This window comes from Trachinotus anak, unplaced genomic scaffold, assembly GCF_046630095.1.
Source record: "Trachinotus anak isolate AG129_WGS33_773 ecotype Australia unplaced genomic scaffold, CSIRO_AGI_Tana_v1 ptg000001l, whole genome shotgun sequence".
In the NCBI taxonomy this organism is placed as follows: Eukaryota; Metazoa; Chordata; class Actinopteri; order Carangiformes; family Carangidae; genus Trachinotus; species Trachinotus anak.
In genome coordinates, this window is record NW_027273852.1 from 12991798 (window position 1) to 13007255 (window position 15458).

General features: G+C 41.0%; 1 protein-coding gene across 9 annotated transcripts in view; it reads left to right on the forward strand.

The window, feature by feature from the left end:
• The window catches only part of mcf2lb (mcf.2 cell line derived transforming sequence-like b), a 40608-nt gene extending 25735 nt beyond the window's left edge, over positions 1-14873 (forward strand). For 4 of the 9 annotated variants that reach the window (XM_071477950.1, XM_071477942.1, XM_071477965.1 and 1 more), the window contains 30 exons: positions 2084-2203; positions 2317-2433; positions 2872-3021; positions 3144-3268; positions 4181-4295; positions 4399-4518; positions 5273-5464; positions 5548-5739; positions 5944-6103; positions 6937-6998; positions 7101-7180; positions 7356-7422; positions 7500-7615; positions 7759-7828; positions 7926-8018; positions 8106-8198; positions 8313-8438; positions 9091-9312; positions 9433-9525; positions 9965-10043; positions 10225-10288; positions 10403-10509; positions 10782-10874; positions 11331-11390; positions 11662-11727; positions 11864-11941; positions 12400-12509; positions 13294-13406; positions 13500-13603; positions 13714-14873. In XM_071477950.1, the coding sequence (XP_071334051.1) occupies positions 2084-2203; positions 2317-2433; positions 2872-3021; positions 3144-3268; positions 4181-4295; positions 4399-4518; positions 5273-5464; positions 5548-5739; positions 5944-6103; positions 6937-6998; positions 7101-7180; positions 7356-7422; positions 7500-7615; positions 7759-7828; positions 7926-8018; positions 8106-8198; positions 8313-8438; positions 9091-9312; positions 9433-9525; positions 9965-10043; positions 10225-10288; positions 10403-10509; positions 10782-10874; positions 11331-11390; positions 11662-11727; positions 11864-11941; positions 12400-12509; positions 13294-13406; positions 13500-13603; positions 13714-13793 (3267 nt within the window). In that variant the 3' untranslated portion in view covers positions 13794-14873. The remainder of the gene's footprint in view (positions 1-2083; positions 2204-2316; positions 2434-2871; positions 3022-3143; positions 3269-4180; positions 4296-4398; positions 4519-5272; positions 5465-5547; positions 5740-5943; positions 6104-6936; positions 6999-7100; positions 7181-7355; positions 7423-7499; positions 7616-7758; positions 7829-7925; positions 8019-8105; positions 8199-8312; positions 8439-9090; positions 9313-9432; positions 9526-9964; positions 10044-10224; positions 10289-10402; positions 10510-10781; positions 10875-11330; positions 11391-11661; positions 11728-11863; positions 11942-12399; positions 12510-13293; positions 13407-13499; positions 13604-13713) is intronic. The other 5 variants (XM_071477960.1, XM_071477972.1, XM_071477976.1 and 2 more) reach the window with 5 other exon arrangements.
• Positions 14874-15458: the final 585 nt, after the last annotated feature.

Sequence of the window (15458 nt, forward strand, 5' to 3'; positions counted from 1 at the left end):
GTTTGTTTCTCAATATTTCCCTGCTTCTCCGCCCTGTCTGTGGCCTTTACCCCTAAACTCATTTGTTCCTACATAAGACAAATTAGCAAACATGAGTATGTAGCTTCATCTTTAAAGAAGTCTAAATAATCCCACCCGTGTGTTGCTTTGGGCTTGGTATCACTACTTCAGGTGTGTTTTGGTCTGTACCAGACTCAATCTTTACAAACTTGACAAATCGTACATTTTTTTGACAGCTTCTGATTCTCTCAGTTCTAAGCATTGTAGGATCTCCACATGACTGCAACAGCTGTTGACACAGAATTGCTTAAGACTTGTGACTATGGCTCAGTTTTTCCCACACAAAAGGTGCTGCTACAGAACTTACATCCACTTTTTTTGTCCCAAAATATTTCCACCATGTTTGTTCAGCATCTTTTATAATCAACCAAGGTTATGACTGTGATCAAAAGGGCTGAAGCTTTTTCATTTTGGGTTGCGGACAACAGTGGGAGTTTCTGTTAAGGGGTTAACAGCTTGGCACTAGGGCTGCACAGTGAATTGAAATATTATCAAAATTGCAATATGGCCAAATGCAATATCCTAATCGTAAGAGCTGCAAAAAAATCACAGAAGCATTGCTGTGCATTGTTAGCATCTTAAGTGTTGTGGAGCTACAGAGACGCCCCCGCTTACAAATCATATTCTCCAGATGTAAGGGAACATGTTTAGTTACAGTTGGAGACTGTTGAGGATTCACAACAGCAGAAATTGTCTTAAAGTAAACTACAGTGCACATGTTCATCATAATGAAAAACATGTCACCCAGTGCAGTGCAGTGACTTTGTTTTTAAGCGTTTTTGGACAACACAGCTACATGGCACAGAGGAATAAGATATATGAGGCTTTGACGGCACAGGGAAGATTTGTTAGTGAGATCATCAGGATTAGTTGTTAATTTAAGTCTTTTCATGTGATTTATTGACAAGAAGAATAATATGGAATCTTACCAGACTGCACAACATTATCAAAACCATTAACCATAAATACACTGAATATTAGTTCTTTTTTGGTAACACCTCCTGTTACTATTGCTGTTATATAAAAACAGCTGTGTTCCACAGATTGTGGTTTTCTTCTCTCCAGATGGTGAATTACTATTTTCAACACAATTTTTCTCCTTCCACGGGGTCAGCAAGGACAGACACTGAATAGATTTATTAATTCCATTAACAGTGCAAATCCTAAGTGTCTTCTTTGATTATCAGTGTCTTCATTTTTATTTCTGCTGAAACCAGCATTCCTCAACTCACTTGGGGAGGACGGCCAATCAGGCAAGGCATCCGTTTAGGTCATTAGCTAATTAAAGCTGCATTAATAGTTGGATTGCCTCAGGCAGGGAGATCAGTGTCCACCCTCAACTGTCATCCAACTGCTTTCACAGCAGTTCTTAGTCTGTCGGTGGGTGTCAATCCAGACATTTTAATTGGCATTTTATTGGTTCTCTTGGCTGAGTTTAGCGTATGGTGGATACATAGCATGATAAATATAAGGAGGATTCAGAGGGATGTTCCAATAGTGTCCAGTAAAACAGTTTTAGCCTTGTGACTTTGCTTTATGTTGAGTATGTTTGTTAGAGATGAATTTACACAGCTGATAATCACAAATCATAAATTTGCCTCTAAGGGGGGTTACAAAAGTAAAATGTATAGTAAAATGTAGTAAAATTAATCATTCTGCATTAACAAATGCATCAACATTTTGGTGGTGGGTCTTTCCACCTTGTTATTCATGCAAAGCATCTTGGGGACATGAAGATTAATGTGTCTGCCAGAGGATCCCACATCCCCCACACCTTCCCCATCCACTTGTACTCCACACACTCCATGTACGTGTTCGAATGTGTTTGAGTGAGAGTTTTCACGTGGGAGACAGAGGGAGAGACAAAAGGAGAGCATAATACAGAGGAAGTGCTGGCTGTCAGCAAAAAAGAACGGGACGCGTCCATCCGGCTGAAGTGTGATGTATAATTGACTCACGGTGGAGGAGGATCCTGTCTGCTTTGTTGCACCAGTGACAGTCTTTATCTCCTCTGTAATTTCAGGGATCCTTCCCAGGGAACCTCCAGCTGGTCCTGGTTCTGAGGCCCACCACCCTCGTGCAGCGCACACTGTCCGACATCCTCTTCAAGTTCAACAAGGATGAGTTCAAGATGAAGGTGCCGGTGCGTGAAGTCACTCTCTCACTGGTGGAAACATGGTGTATACATCACACATATATGTTAAACATGGACATTTGATCTCATTTATAATGAAATGACGCGTGTCTCTGTCTCAGGTGATCATGCTGAGCTCTATAACTGAGCTGCACTCGTACATCGACCGCACCCAGCTGACCCAGGAACTCGGGGGAACACAGGAGTACTGCCATGAGAAGTGGATCTCTCACCGCACTGTATGTACACTGAACAGTTCACGCCACCTCACACCGAACAATACACACAGCCATTACAAGGAGCCTTACAAATAAAAGAAATGAGTACACGTAGAAGGTGAGAAGTACAAACAAAAATGAAATAAACAGGAGACAAAGAGGATCATGAGTCAGATTTAAGAAGCTCAGGCCAAGAGAGTATGATGAAAGTTAATATAACAAGCCATGTGTTTCTAGTTTAGGATGGAAACCCTCCATAAAAGTCTGCACCTTGGTAAAATCATAAAAAGTACCAAAGATGCAGCTGTGAAATATTCAGTCTAAGAAAAATATCCTTACATCTCATCATATCAGCATCATACTGCACCACCTGAATGTAAAAATAAAGGCACTGCAAATCTTTTTGAATCATCACAAGTATGCATGGAAACAATCTCTGTTGTGTCTTGTACACATCAGGCTATTGAAGGCTTTGCGCTGATGGTAAAGAAAACAGCACAGACCCTGCAGTCGTTTGGGACTGAGCTGGCTGAAACTGAACTCCCAAATGAAATCCAGGCCACAACCATCCTGCTCAGCACACACACGGACAAGAAAGACAAAATGAAGGTAATGCCATTCATATTCACATACACACTTCTGCCTTATTTCTCTGTATATTTCTATACAAAATATTAGTTATTTGTTTGGATTATCCACATGGTTTCTTCTGTCTTGGTGGGTGTCTCTAGGAGTACCTGCTGGTGGCTTTGGGTCAGGGTAGCAGGCTGTTGGAGAGCATCAATGAGCCTGTAGTGCGAGACCCCGACCACAACATGAACCAGGATGAACTAGAGAACCTAGCTACAGTGCAAAGGTTAGAACCACAAGAGCTGATAGAGCTGCAGGGAATCAGAAAGAATCAAGCTGATTCTCTCGAGAAAGAAATAAATCAAGATCACCATCATGGGAACTACAGAAACCAGGAAGTGATATTAAGTCAGAAGTTTTATCATTTAACACAAAAGCTCAGGTTTCAATAACAATAAGGCTATGGGTACAATACAATAACAAGTCAGAAACCGAATGAAAAATATGCATTTAATTATCATTATGAATTATTGTGTGTGTGTTTTTCTCTTTATTCAAGTAGAAAGTTGAAAGAAAATAGTCACATAATTTTTTATTTTGTATCTGATCATTTTAATTGATAATCATCAAGCAAAAGTACCAAGCATTTGTAGTTACAGCTTCTTTGCTTGTCTCCATTTCATACACTGCAGTTCTTACATTAATGCTGTGAGTTGTTTTTTTTTTTACCATTGATGAGGAAAAGTCAGTGTTTGAAGTCAACAGTTTTTAACACTGTACTTGAGTAAGTTGGACTAAACATATAGTAGCACCATTACTGAATCAGATGCACCACTGAGAGTCTGTATAACAAAGAGTAAAGCCAGGAGACTTTTGTTTTTTTTGATGGCAGGTGATTTGTTCCTGGCTGTCTCATCTCCTTCCATCAGTACAGTCGCAACAACACTCGCCAAGGCAGTGTGCTTTGAGGTCAGCCAGTATTTTGAGCAGCACTGAAGGCACTGATTCCCTTGTCAACAGGCATTAGCTCTACATAGCATGCACACACACAAACACAGAAAAATATCCAAATAACTCAGTCAGCATCTGTACTGCATTTCTCCCTCCACTGTCTTTTTTTCTACTTAACTGCCTGGTTTTTTTTTTTTACCATCTGTGTCTCTTACTGTTCTCATCTCTTCCTCTGCTCCTCTGTCAGACTGCTGTCTCAGCTGGATGAGACAGAAAGGGCTTTCGATGAGTTCTGGGTGAGGCATCAGACCAAACTGGAGCAGTGTCTCCAACTGCGCCATTTTGAGCACAACTACAGAGAGGTGAGCTGGAGCCTGTTGGCTCAGGTGAAATCCTCCGAACTAGACCTCAGTCAACATGATCCCTGTTTAAACCGGAAAACTGACCGTGGTGTTTCTGCTGCAGGTGAGGGCTCTGCTGGATCAGGTTTCTGAGAAACTTACAACCTTCTCTGAGGTTGGGATCAGCCCGGCCCACGCTGAACACATCTTCTGTGAACTCACCACCTATGAGGAGCGAGTGTGTGTAAGTAATACCCGACCCCTCACAGTCAAAGCGTTGTCTAACCACGGCACGAAAAAAGCTGGTGAATAATACCTAGGTTTGTTAAATTCTCAGTTCTGTTTGTGTCTTTATAATAAATCACTGTTTCTCATATAATCATGTCACTTCAGTAAAGCTGATAGTCTGGTAGACTTTTTGTCATCAAGTGGTTGGAAAATTTATAGAAATTTATATTTTGTTCCAAATTGCTGGAACTACTGCAAATTTATCGTCTTCTTAAAACTGCACGTGGCAGTATCTCCATAGTACCTTCCTGAATCAGGTCTGATTGAGAATAGTTTCAAATATTGAGCTGAGCGTATTGCTCTGCAAAGGCTGAGCATTCATTTTTTAAAATTTTTCAGTTTCATCCTAATCTGGATCAAAATACACATATGAAGCGTGTTGATGATGGCCTTGATTTTCAGAGAGGAGCAAAAAGAAAAATCCTCTTTTTGGGCAATTAAATTGCTCTATAGCAGCATCATAAATTTTAGCAGTTAATATGTCTCCTAAAAATGTGGTCACAATTGCTCAGTGGACTCAAAAGTGTTGGGAGTTTATCTCCAAAAAAATTCACAACCAATATAGGAAAAATGTAAAGAATATCAAATATGTAAAAAGATTTCAGATTTCAGGGTCATTAAGGTGTGTAGGAGATGAGGTTAAAATCGGATGATGTTTGTAGGAAGACCCCTGGCAGAGGTACTAACTATCACGCCACACTACTCCACAGGAGGTGCTGGATCGAGCCTTGGCCTTATCTCGTGAAGGTGATGAACTTATCCAGAACTCGCACTATGCTGAAGACTCCATTCAGCCCAAATGCAGCGAGCTCAGAGCGATCAGCGAGAACGTGAGCAGCAGCCTGAGGGCCAAGAAGGACCATCTCCTCAAAGCCATGGAGCTGCATCGCTGTTTGGAGAGGGTGAGAAGACGACACACACAGACACCTCTGGTGTAGTGCCCTTGTCTTGTTTCTGACCCCACCCCCTCTTCCGTCCTCCTCAGGCTTCTAAATGGGTTGATGATGGTATATATCTGCTGGCTTCTCAGCCAGTAGACAAGTGTCAGTCACACGAGGGGGCTGAGTTAGCCCTGCAGGAGCTGGAGCGTTATCTGGATAATGCAGGCCAGAACCAGCTGACAGACCTCAGCACCATCTGGACAGAATATGAGGCCGTGCTCAACCAGCAGTTCAAGGTAAGAGGGCCAACCAAAGAACAAAGAACTTGATGTAGTTATTGCTATATATGTCATTATTGCTATATATGCTTTATTGATGCTAATATATTTAACAAATATAAACATTAATTTAAATTATCTGCCGACTGAAAAATTATTGAAGCAAGCACCAAGTATTAATGTAGAGTACTGACACTCCTCTGATGACTTCCTGTGTGTCAGGACCAAGTGGAGAGGATTTTCCAGAAGCAGGTGTCCATGCAGGAGATGTTTGACAAGAGGAGGGTCAGCCTGAAGAAGCTAGCAGCCAAACAAACCAGGCCGGTGCAGCCGGTAGCCCCCAGACCTGAGGCCTTCATCAAATCCCCTCTCAGCTCACCTGGTCAGTTTTCACAAAAACTTAGAGGATTTTATTTTCTTTATTCTTTGCATGACGCAAAGGCTATTGGCACTAGGTATAACTCATATGTGTATATATATATATTTCTTCTTCTTCTGCGAAAAGTTTTTAGTTTAAATATAATAAACAAAAATGTACACAAAGTACGTAGTCCTCTAACAAGGAATGAAAGATGCTTTATTCTACTGGTTGTTTCATCAGGAAATTCTTGCTATAGCATTTAACGTATGCACAGCAGTACAAAGCTTTCTTCAGGGCAACTTTTGCATTTTCAGGGCAGGATGATGTTTCTTTTTTTTATAATATATAATATTATAAATAATAATATCGATTTATCCTACATACTAAAATTCATCAACATCTTTTGTGTTTGCTGACTAAAGAATTTGTAGCTGCAAGATGAAAATGAGATGTGATGAATGTAACTTCTGTAACTTCTTTTGATTAAATGTGTGTCTATCAGCACAGTAAAGCCCTGGTGAAATGAAGGTTACACTTAGTCTTCCATAACAGTATTACTTATTTAAATACAAATACTTAATATGTTAGACTATTAAAACTCTAAAACCATATCATCTGCTTTTCATAACAAATGCAAAATGTCAGGATGTTTATAGGATTATTTGTCCATGTGTAAAAACACAGACAGTGACAGCTGAGAAGTAACAGTATGTCGTCTGGTACAGATTCACAATTATACTGATCACAGTTTATACCAACTGTATTATATGTGACTAACTTCCAATAAGATAAAAAGCCACAAATGTTTCTTAATCTGACTGATGAAAATGATGAGTCTGTGTCCTCATCCTCAGCACACAGAGCACAGCAGGAGAAAAACTGCTCGGAGTCGGACTCTGGGAACAATTGTGAGAAAGTGAGTGTGTCTGCACGCTGATGTCCACTTGTTATCTCACGTTTGTATTGTCTGTTGCTCATGTTGATCCTATGTTGTGTTTTTTTTTATTTCTATTCCCAGGGTAACAGCCAGAATGGAGACAGTAACAGCAGACATGCTTCTCTGTCAGAAGAGGAGGAGAACCTGGCAGTGCTCAGGAGGTGAGGGGGTCAGCCGCTGCTCTTTCATCTGAAATCAAATGACACAGCAGATGGACTGTGTGTAAAGTTATCTCATTATCTGTAGCGCTCCATCTTTTCTGACTCTGACCAATATTTGCTCCCTCTTTTCACCTTTCTGCCTGTCTCACTTTCTGTTCTCTACGTCTGTCTGCAGGCACGTGATGAACGAGCTGCTGGAAACGGAGAGAGCCTACGTAGAGGAGCTGCTCTGTGTACTGCAGGTGTTTATTCGCTCCACAGAAGGATTCATACCTTCATTTACCTGCGCCTGTGAATCTCATGTTTGTGTGTGTTACAGGGATATGCCTCTGAGATGGATAATCCAGCTATGTCTCACCTCATCCCTGCTCCTCTGCAGAACAAAAAGGAGATTCTGTTTGGCAACATGCCCGAAATTTACCACTTCCACAAGAGGTGAATGAGCGCCACCTGGCTGTCATCAATGATACCCGCGCTGTGACTTAGCATTTTATAGAAAAGGCATTTCAATTAATTCTCAATTAATTTTCTTTTGTCTTACTCTTCCTCATACTCGTTCATGATTTTCTTGTCCCCAGGACATTTCTGAGGGAGCTGGAGCAGTACACTGACTGCCCAGAGTTGGTTGGAAGGTGTTTTCTAGAGAGGGTGAGTGAATTATGAGATTTTCAGTGCAGAGATGTGAATCCAGCAGTGCTGATGAGGAGGTTTCCTGAACACAAATCGTTTGCACTTCCTTCCTCAGATGACAGACCTGCAGATCTATGAGAAGTACTGTCACAACAAGCCTCGCTCTGAAAGCCTCTGGAGGCAGTGCTCAGACTGCGCCTTCTTCCAGGTGAACAGACCGTTACACATTCTGCTTTTGAACTTTCTGTTCAAGTGTGTTTAATTTAACATAATCATTTCTGTTTCATTGCATCAGGAGTGTCAGAAAAAGCTGGAGCATAAACTGGGTTTAGATTCCTATCTGCTGAAGCCTGTGCAGAGGATAACCAAATATCAGCTGCTCCTGAAGGTATGATACTGCCTGTTAGCAACAAGTCAGCTGGATTGTCACATTGTGTTTTCTGGGGGACTTGAATTTTTTTGTCTTTGCAATGAGCTTCTTGTTTATGTTTTCTGACTACAGGAAATGCTGAAGTACAGTAAGGGCTGTGAGGGGACTGCTGACCTGCAGGAGGCGCTGACCTCCATCTTAGGCATCCTGAAGGCCGTCAATGACTCCATGCACCTCATCGCCATCACAGGATATGAGGTTAGACGTTAAACAGGATCCAGGCTCATCAGTCACAGAACAGATTCTTGATAAAGGTTACTGATAAAAAATGGAAGCACCATGGACAAAAAAATGCTGAGTGTAGCCTTTGAACATGATAACGTGTTAAAGCCAAACTGATCTGTGATATGGGATGATCTCACCTGCATGATTGTCTCAGTCATTTAAAGAAGAAAATGATCAACAAAGGAGGATATGAAAAGGGAGAGATGAATACTGTAACAGTAAAAAGGGAAAAGCAATGGAACAATACAAACAGGCCACATATTAAATATAAACTAAGAATTCATTTATAATAAAAATGAGAATACAAAATCAAATGACATACAATACATACTCAATAATCGATTTTTGGACTGTTGGTCAGACAAAACAAGACATTTGGAGATGTGAACTCGGCAGCTGCTTCCAAGTATAGACTTCAGAGGAAAGACATCATGTCAGGATATAGACTCTCCTGATGAACACTGGCTCATAACACAGACATTAAACAGACACATTAAATGAAAAAGAGGTCAAGTTGTTTAAATAATGTATTAATATTAAAAATGATTGTCTCCATACAGTATTTCAGAACATATGCAGTGTGCGGTCAATCAGCTCTATCTTACCGCATCTTTCCCTTTCTCAGGGTAATCTGAGCGAGCTGGGGAAGCTGCTGATGCAAGGGTCATTCAGCGTGTGGACAGAGCACAAGAAGGGTCATGCCAAGGTTAAGGATCTGGCCCGTTTCAAGCCCATGCAGAGACACCTCTTCCTCCATGAGAAAGCCCTGCTCTTCTGCAAGAGGCGGGAGGAGAATGGAGAAGGCTACGAGAAAGCGCCCTCATACAGCTTCAAACAGTCTCTGAATGTGAGCACCTATCCATTTGCAATGTTGTGAATTTCTTCTTGCATTTGTGTCATAAACTGCCATCCATTTGTATTTTTTTAAGAAGTGTTACATTTTTAGCTTGTTATCTTTTTTTAACAGATGAGTGCTGTGGGCATCACTGAGAACGCAAAGGGAGACAACAAGAAGTTTGAGATCTGGTGCAACTCACGAGAAGAGGTTTACATTGTTCAGGTAAGAGTCTGGTGATATTCTACATTTTTATAATTGTCAACAAATCCCATGGAATGACCAAAACCAACAATCCTACTGATAAGTGTTGTCTATACAGCCACAATCTATTTCCTATTTCATGTAGCATGTTCCTTCATTACTGGAATTTATTTTGAGTCAATCCCTCATCTATGTCCTGGTGCCATAAATTCTCACTTGCACTTATTAAAAACAATTTACCATTGTTTTAGTAGTGTTTGCAGTGGCCAGCTGTTTTAGGAAATTTCTGAGCCTTTGAATGAATTTGTTGACAATGCGAAAAATACAAAATAAAGAGAGGGCTTATCTTTTAAGTATAACGTACTGTATTGGAACAATGGGGCTGTCTATCTCCAGGAAACAGTGGTAAACGTCACACAGTTTGCACTGAGCCTTTTAATATTTAACTGTCCTATTTCAGGCACCAACAACTGAAGTAAAAACCACTTGGGTAAATGAGATCAGGAAGGTTCTGACAACCCAGCTGGAAGCGTGCAGAGGTACAGCAAGAAGATAAGCTTCTCATTACAACACATTTTTTTTTTAAATTAATGTCCAATTTCAAGTCATAATCACACTAATATCTATATTTGACCAGAAACTGAGATGCCGATCATTTAGCTGTAATTATGATGACATTAAAATCCTTGTTTTTGTTTCCATTCGCCCTCTGTGTTTCAGAAGCCAGCCAGCAGAGGGCACCGGACCAGTTCCCTCCTGCTCCAAGTGCAACTGTAAGTCTCAGGTGAGTTTCATTTGTGATGGCTTTTTTTTATTGAACCCTAAATAATCAATCTTTGGGCCAGTCCTTCCTGAGACTGTTCAAACAGTCTTATTTTCCACTTTTGTTTACCCACAGTCCATTCAAGACCGGTCAGAAGAGCTTTAAAAAGGGAGAGGAGAAGAAAGCTGAGCCCTGCAGCCCTGATGTCAACTCCTCTTCTTCACCAAAGCCCACAGGAAAAGGTGAAACTGACAGGTCCTGTTAGACAGGCGCTTCTTTAACATTTCTCTTTCGACAAATCTTCCTTTAGCATTTGTAGTGCATGTATTATACAAACCGCACTCACCACTGCACCTCTTTGCTTCCTCACCTATGACATAACTTCTTTCTTCTCCACTGAAACATAGAACTTCTTCCCTCTTTATTGAATTTCTCCCTTTACCTTCCTTCCCTCCTTCCTTCCTTCCTTTCTTCTTTGTGTCCTTCCCGTATTCTTGTTTTTCCTCTGGATCAGATGAGGCCGTGACAAGCCCTACCTCAGACAGAGCTGCTGTGGCTAAAAAGCGCTTTACTTTACAAGGCTTCAGTAACCTCAAAGCTCAGAAAGGTAACTGCAGGCCATTGTCGATTTCATATCCAACACATCACGCCATCTTCTGCATTTCTACAATTAAAAAGGGAATTTCCAATTAGTGGAGCTCTTGACCACGGAATGGTCCACAGCCTGTCACTTTTTAGTCCTCACTTTCTGTACAGTTTCAACAAATTAGACATAACGTGTGTGAGCTTTAGAGGTGCTGGAAGGTGGTCTTTGTTACATTTGGACATAGCCCGACCAGCTGTTTCCTCCTATTTCCAGTCTTTATGCTAAGCTAAGCTAACCAGCTGCTGGCGGTAGCCTTATATATTTACCATGCAGACGTAAGTCTTGTTATCTTATTCTAGGCGGGTAAGCAAATAAGTGTCTATTTTCTGAACTGTCCATGAAGGACAAAAGTAAAGACGTAATATATTTTCAAGATGTTGGGTCAGTAGGTCAAATACTGCATGCTTCCCTCCACAGAGCCCTCAACTACTGAAGACAAAAGTTTTACATTACCCATGACAGTCCTCCCATCTCCAGGTATCACACAGCTCTAGAGCCCAGCTTTATTCAATCCAGTGTAATCTATTGTTGCTTTTAAAGTGCATTGCAACATCGATCTGCATTTTGCAACCCTCTCCTTCTTAGAATTAGTTTACCTCTGTCTTCGTTTTTTTCCTCAACCCCTGTAATTCAGCTGTAAGTTTACCATGTGTGTCCTGTAGCTTTTTCACTTGTCAGTATTTCGGTTGTGGTTTCTCTCTTGCCTCAACAACCATCCTCGTCTGTCCTTTTTCCTGCGTCATGGTAGGATCCCCCACAAGCCCCGATCACAAGACGAAACGCCAGAGTGACCCTACGCCATTCGGCTTCAAAGGTTAGTAAGTCTGTTCAGCGACAACCGCGTAACCTCCATGTCTGGTTGGTTGTTCATTTCTGAGCACAGCTGGGCTCGGCTGCGGCTGCTGCAGGGTGAGTGACTGGCTGTGTTTCCATTGCCTCCTGTCCCTCAGATGCAGGTCCTCCTCCCCTCCACCTGAGCAGGGCCAGGTGGTTCAGCACCTCTAGTCTCTTACAGACAAAGTGGAGAGGTACACTAGCACGAGCTGCTTCACACTGGCTGTGTGTCGGGTCCACTGTTTCACTACTACGAAAATCTAGAGAGTTTCTCTTTACTTTTGCTTTGCCTGTCTGACACCTTCACGTTTCTTTCAGGCTTAGAAAGAATCCAAGAAATACACACTGATATGGAGACATGGTTGCTGCCTGCCACTTTATTTCTTTGTTTCAGTCACAGAGTTTAAAACATAGAGCTGCATGTCTGTCTCCCCTGTCCTAGAATTGATAATAGAGTTGATAGTAGCTGTGGGACTGGTTGTGTCATGCTGGGATTCCTGGGATTAGCTGCTCGGTTCAGAAGAGCATCTTGTTCTTCCTTTCACCCTTTCACTCTCGTAGATCTCTCACTGTAGGTCACTCACATGTCTGACAGCGGGTGAAGTTACATGTTGCTGTAAACTAATCACCTGTGTTTCCCTCGTCTCCTCAGGCTGGAACAAGGCTTCCCTGTCACTGGATGCCTCAGAGGAGCATGACGGCTATTCCAGCGCTGAGGATCCTCTTAATTCTGACCCAGAGGACGATAACGGCAAGAAGCTGGTGAGTCACTGTGTGTGACAAACCTGTCAGCCTGTACTAATCAGACTGTGGAGACAAAAGCCTGATTACACAATCAAACCATGGGGACTCAGCTCCCTTCATTCCCTGTGGTGTAGGGAAGGGTTGGGGTTAGGTCTGTAGTGATTGTAGTTAATGTTAAGGTAAGTCTTTTTTTGGCCACTTGGGGTCAGTGGAACAAGCTGTAAAGACAACACTGACATTCAGTATAAAGCTGTTAGGTTAGACGTGTCCCGTTTATACATCCAGCAGACACAGACCATGATTATTTTAACGAGAAGTTCTGGCCACCGATTGAATTTAAGTCTAATATTCACTCTCATTTTAGCTCTTCTTTGCTCTTCCCCTCCCCTGAAGAAAATTAACCGACTTTAGCTGCTAAATGCTGCACTGTATTCACCGGCCGTCACTAATTTTGTCTGTGTCTTTTGTCTGCTTTTGACTGCTGAACTAGCTACAGCTGGAAACATCATTTGATCCATTGTTAACATAAAAGTAGGGTTGAACGATATGCAAAAAACAAACAAAAAAAAAAAACATTGTGATTATTTAGGCAGATATTGTGATTTCAATAATATTTTGATTAGTTGTTCACTCCTATATAAAAGTAATGATTTTTGCAGCTTTAAAGATGAGACACATTTTGACTGAATTGTTTGTCCTTCATAGCACATAATAATCGTAGGCGTCACTGTAACTCTTGATCTGGCAAAGCTCCTGACTCTAATGTCAGTGTGTATCCTCTCTGTTTCCTGACTATGAACAGTGTGCTGGAAAATACACAGTGATGGCCGACTATGAGAAGAGCAATGCTCAAGAGCTCTCAGTGAAGAATGGAGACATGGTGCAGCTGGTAAAAGAGGGGGATGATGGACAGTGGTGAGCATACAGCCTTTACTGCTGCCTATTAGAAATAAAAACATTTACAGCAGCTCCACTATAATACCACTGTGTGTGTGTCTGGCTACGCAGGTTTGTACGTAACCTGAGCACCTCTAGGGAGGGCTGGATCGCTGCTGCTAATCTTATCACACTCGTTGGAAAGTCCAAGTCATACCAGTCTCTCACCAGCTCAGGTATTCAAACAAAAAAAAAAAATAAAAATATGTATGAGCACTAACACATGATTGTTAGGTAAGTGTGCCGCATTAATCATTAATCTTCAATATGTGTGTGTCTCTAACAGAAGGCAGTGGCTCTGGAAACCTCAGCACATCGTCCAGCTGCAGCGAGACCTACACAAGCTTCTCTGACATCAAACCCTGAACCTGAAACCACCACCAAACTGCCCTCCTCAATGCTCGCATCGTGTGGCTAACTGTGCTGTCATGCCAACATCAGTACTCACAAGTATTTTGTCAGGTTTTCACAGAAAGCTGTATTTTTCCATCATTTCTATCACGCACATGCACCGCGTTAAGACAATGGCACACGATATAGATTTGACTGTGGTGCCATTGCACAGTGAAGATACAGCATAGACGAATATGTCACATACAGTAATTTCATAGTATAGTAAAGTGATCTTCCTCTAGTCACACACTTGTCTGTTTATTTTTTATGCAGGATCTGTGTGATCACAATGTAATAGATGTATGAATGGGCCAGCAGGACTGATCTCAGTTAATGCATCTATTTGAGTTTGTATCGAAAATGGGAAAAGATTCATGATCAAATATGACAGATGACGGTTGTCTTTGTGTTCATCTGCACTAATTCACCCAAGAGTTTACATTTCCACTGTTACTGTAAATAAAAGAAAGAGGACGAAAGCTAAATGCATACAGCTTGTTTAGCTTGAATGAATGTTTTCTGAGGGTCTAATCACCTCGATGTCCTCTGTTTTTTTTCCCTTTACAGGTTTATTTATTTGTAAAAAAGCAAAAACACTCACATACTGGATGTTTAGTCCATTTTTAACTTGCTTCTCATCATCTTTTCTTTTCTTACTTCTTTCTTTTTATTCTCTTCCTGTCTGCCATTTTTCTCTCCGTTGTCAGCCTGTCATTAGAAAATGTTCTGCCACCAGCTGCCCGGACTTGACTGTGTATGAGCTTTTGTCTTTTCTGGTCTCTGATGGCTTCATGGTCTAACTCTTAGTGGGTTTTTCATGTACGCTGCAGTTTATAAATGTTTCTCAGTGTGAATAATCAGAGATCACTGTATAGCGCTAACTTATTCCCTGTGAAGGGATCATGTTCTGAATGTAGATATTGTTCATTAAAATCTGTCTGTCATGAAATGTTTGTTATTGGAGATGCTATATTGTACATTAAGTTCGGTGATGTCACTACTTTGTGACTTGTCTAATTTTTTTTTTATATATAAACAACTTGTGATAATTCATCGCTGTCTCTCTCTGTGTCTAAATGTGTGTAGCTAAATATTGATCAATTTTTCTGCAGTTGAAAAAAACATTTCTGAAATTCAGGGAGCATTTATATGAGCAGATTTTACACACACTGACATAAGAGGCCTCAGACAGTCCTTCGGACCAGAAATGAAACTGAAACTGTCGAACGCGGTTGCCAGGTTTTGTTACAACCCACGATTTGTACAGTACAGTGTCATGAAAAGTACCAGTGTTATCATAAACTGGCATTTCTTTTTTTTTCTTTTTTTTTTTTCTTGTATATTTTTTCAAACTGAAAGGTGACAAATCGTCATCAGCCACTGCTGAACAACTGAAGCTGTGAATCTTGAGATGCGGAGCTCTGGTGACCAGAAGCTTTGTTTTGAAAGCTGCAAATCTAAACAACACAACAAATCTTTGTTTATTACAGCAGATGAAAACTCTCCACATAAAATCTTTGGAAGTTTAAAAAAAAAAAAAAGCAAGAGACACAAATATAAAATTGTATTTGTGGTAAAATTAAATGAATGTATTAAGTATTTTAAAATACTGAAGGACGATTTTAATGATATTAGAAC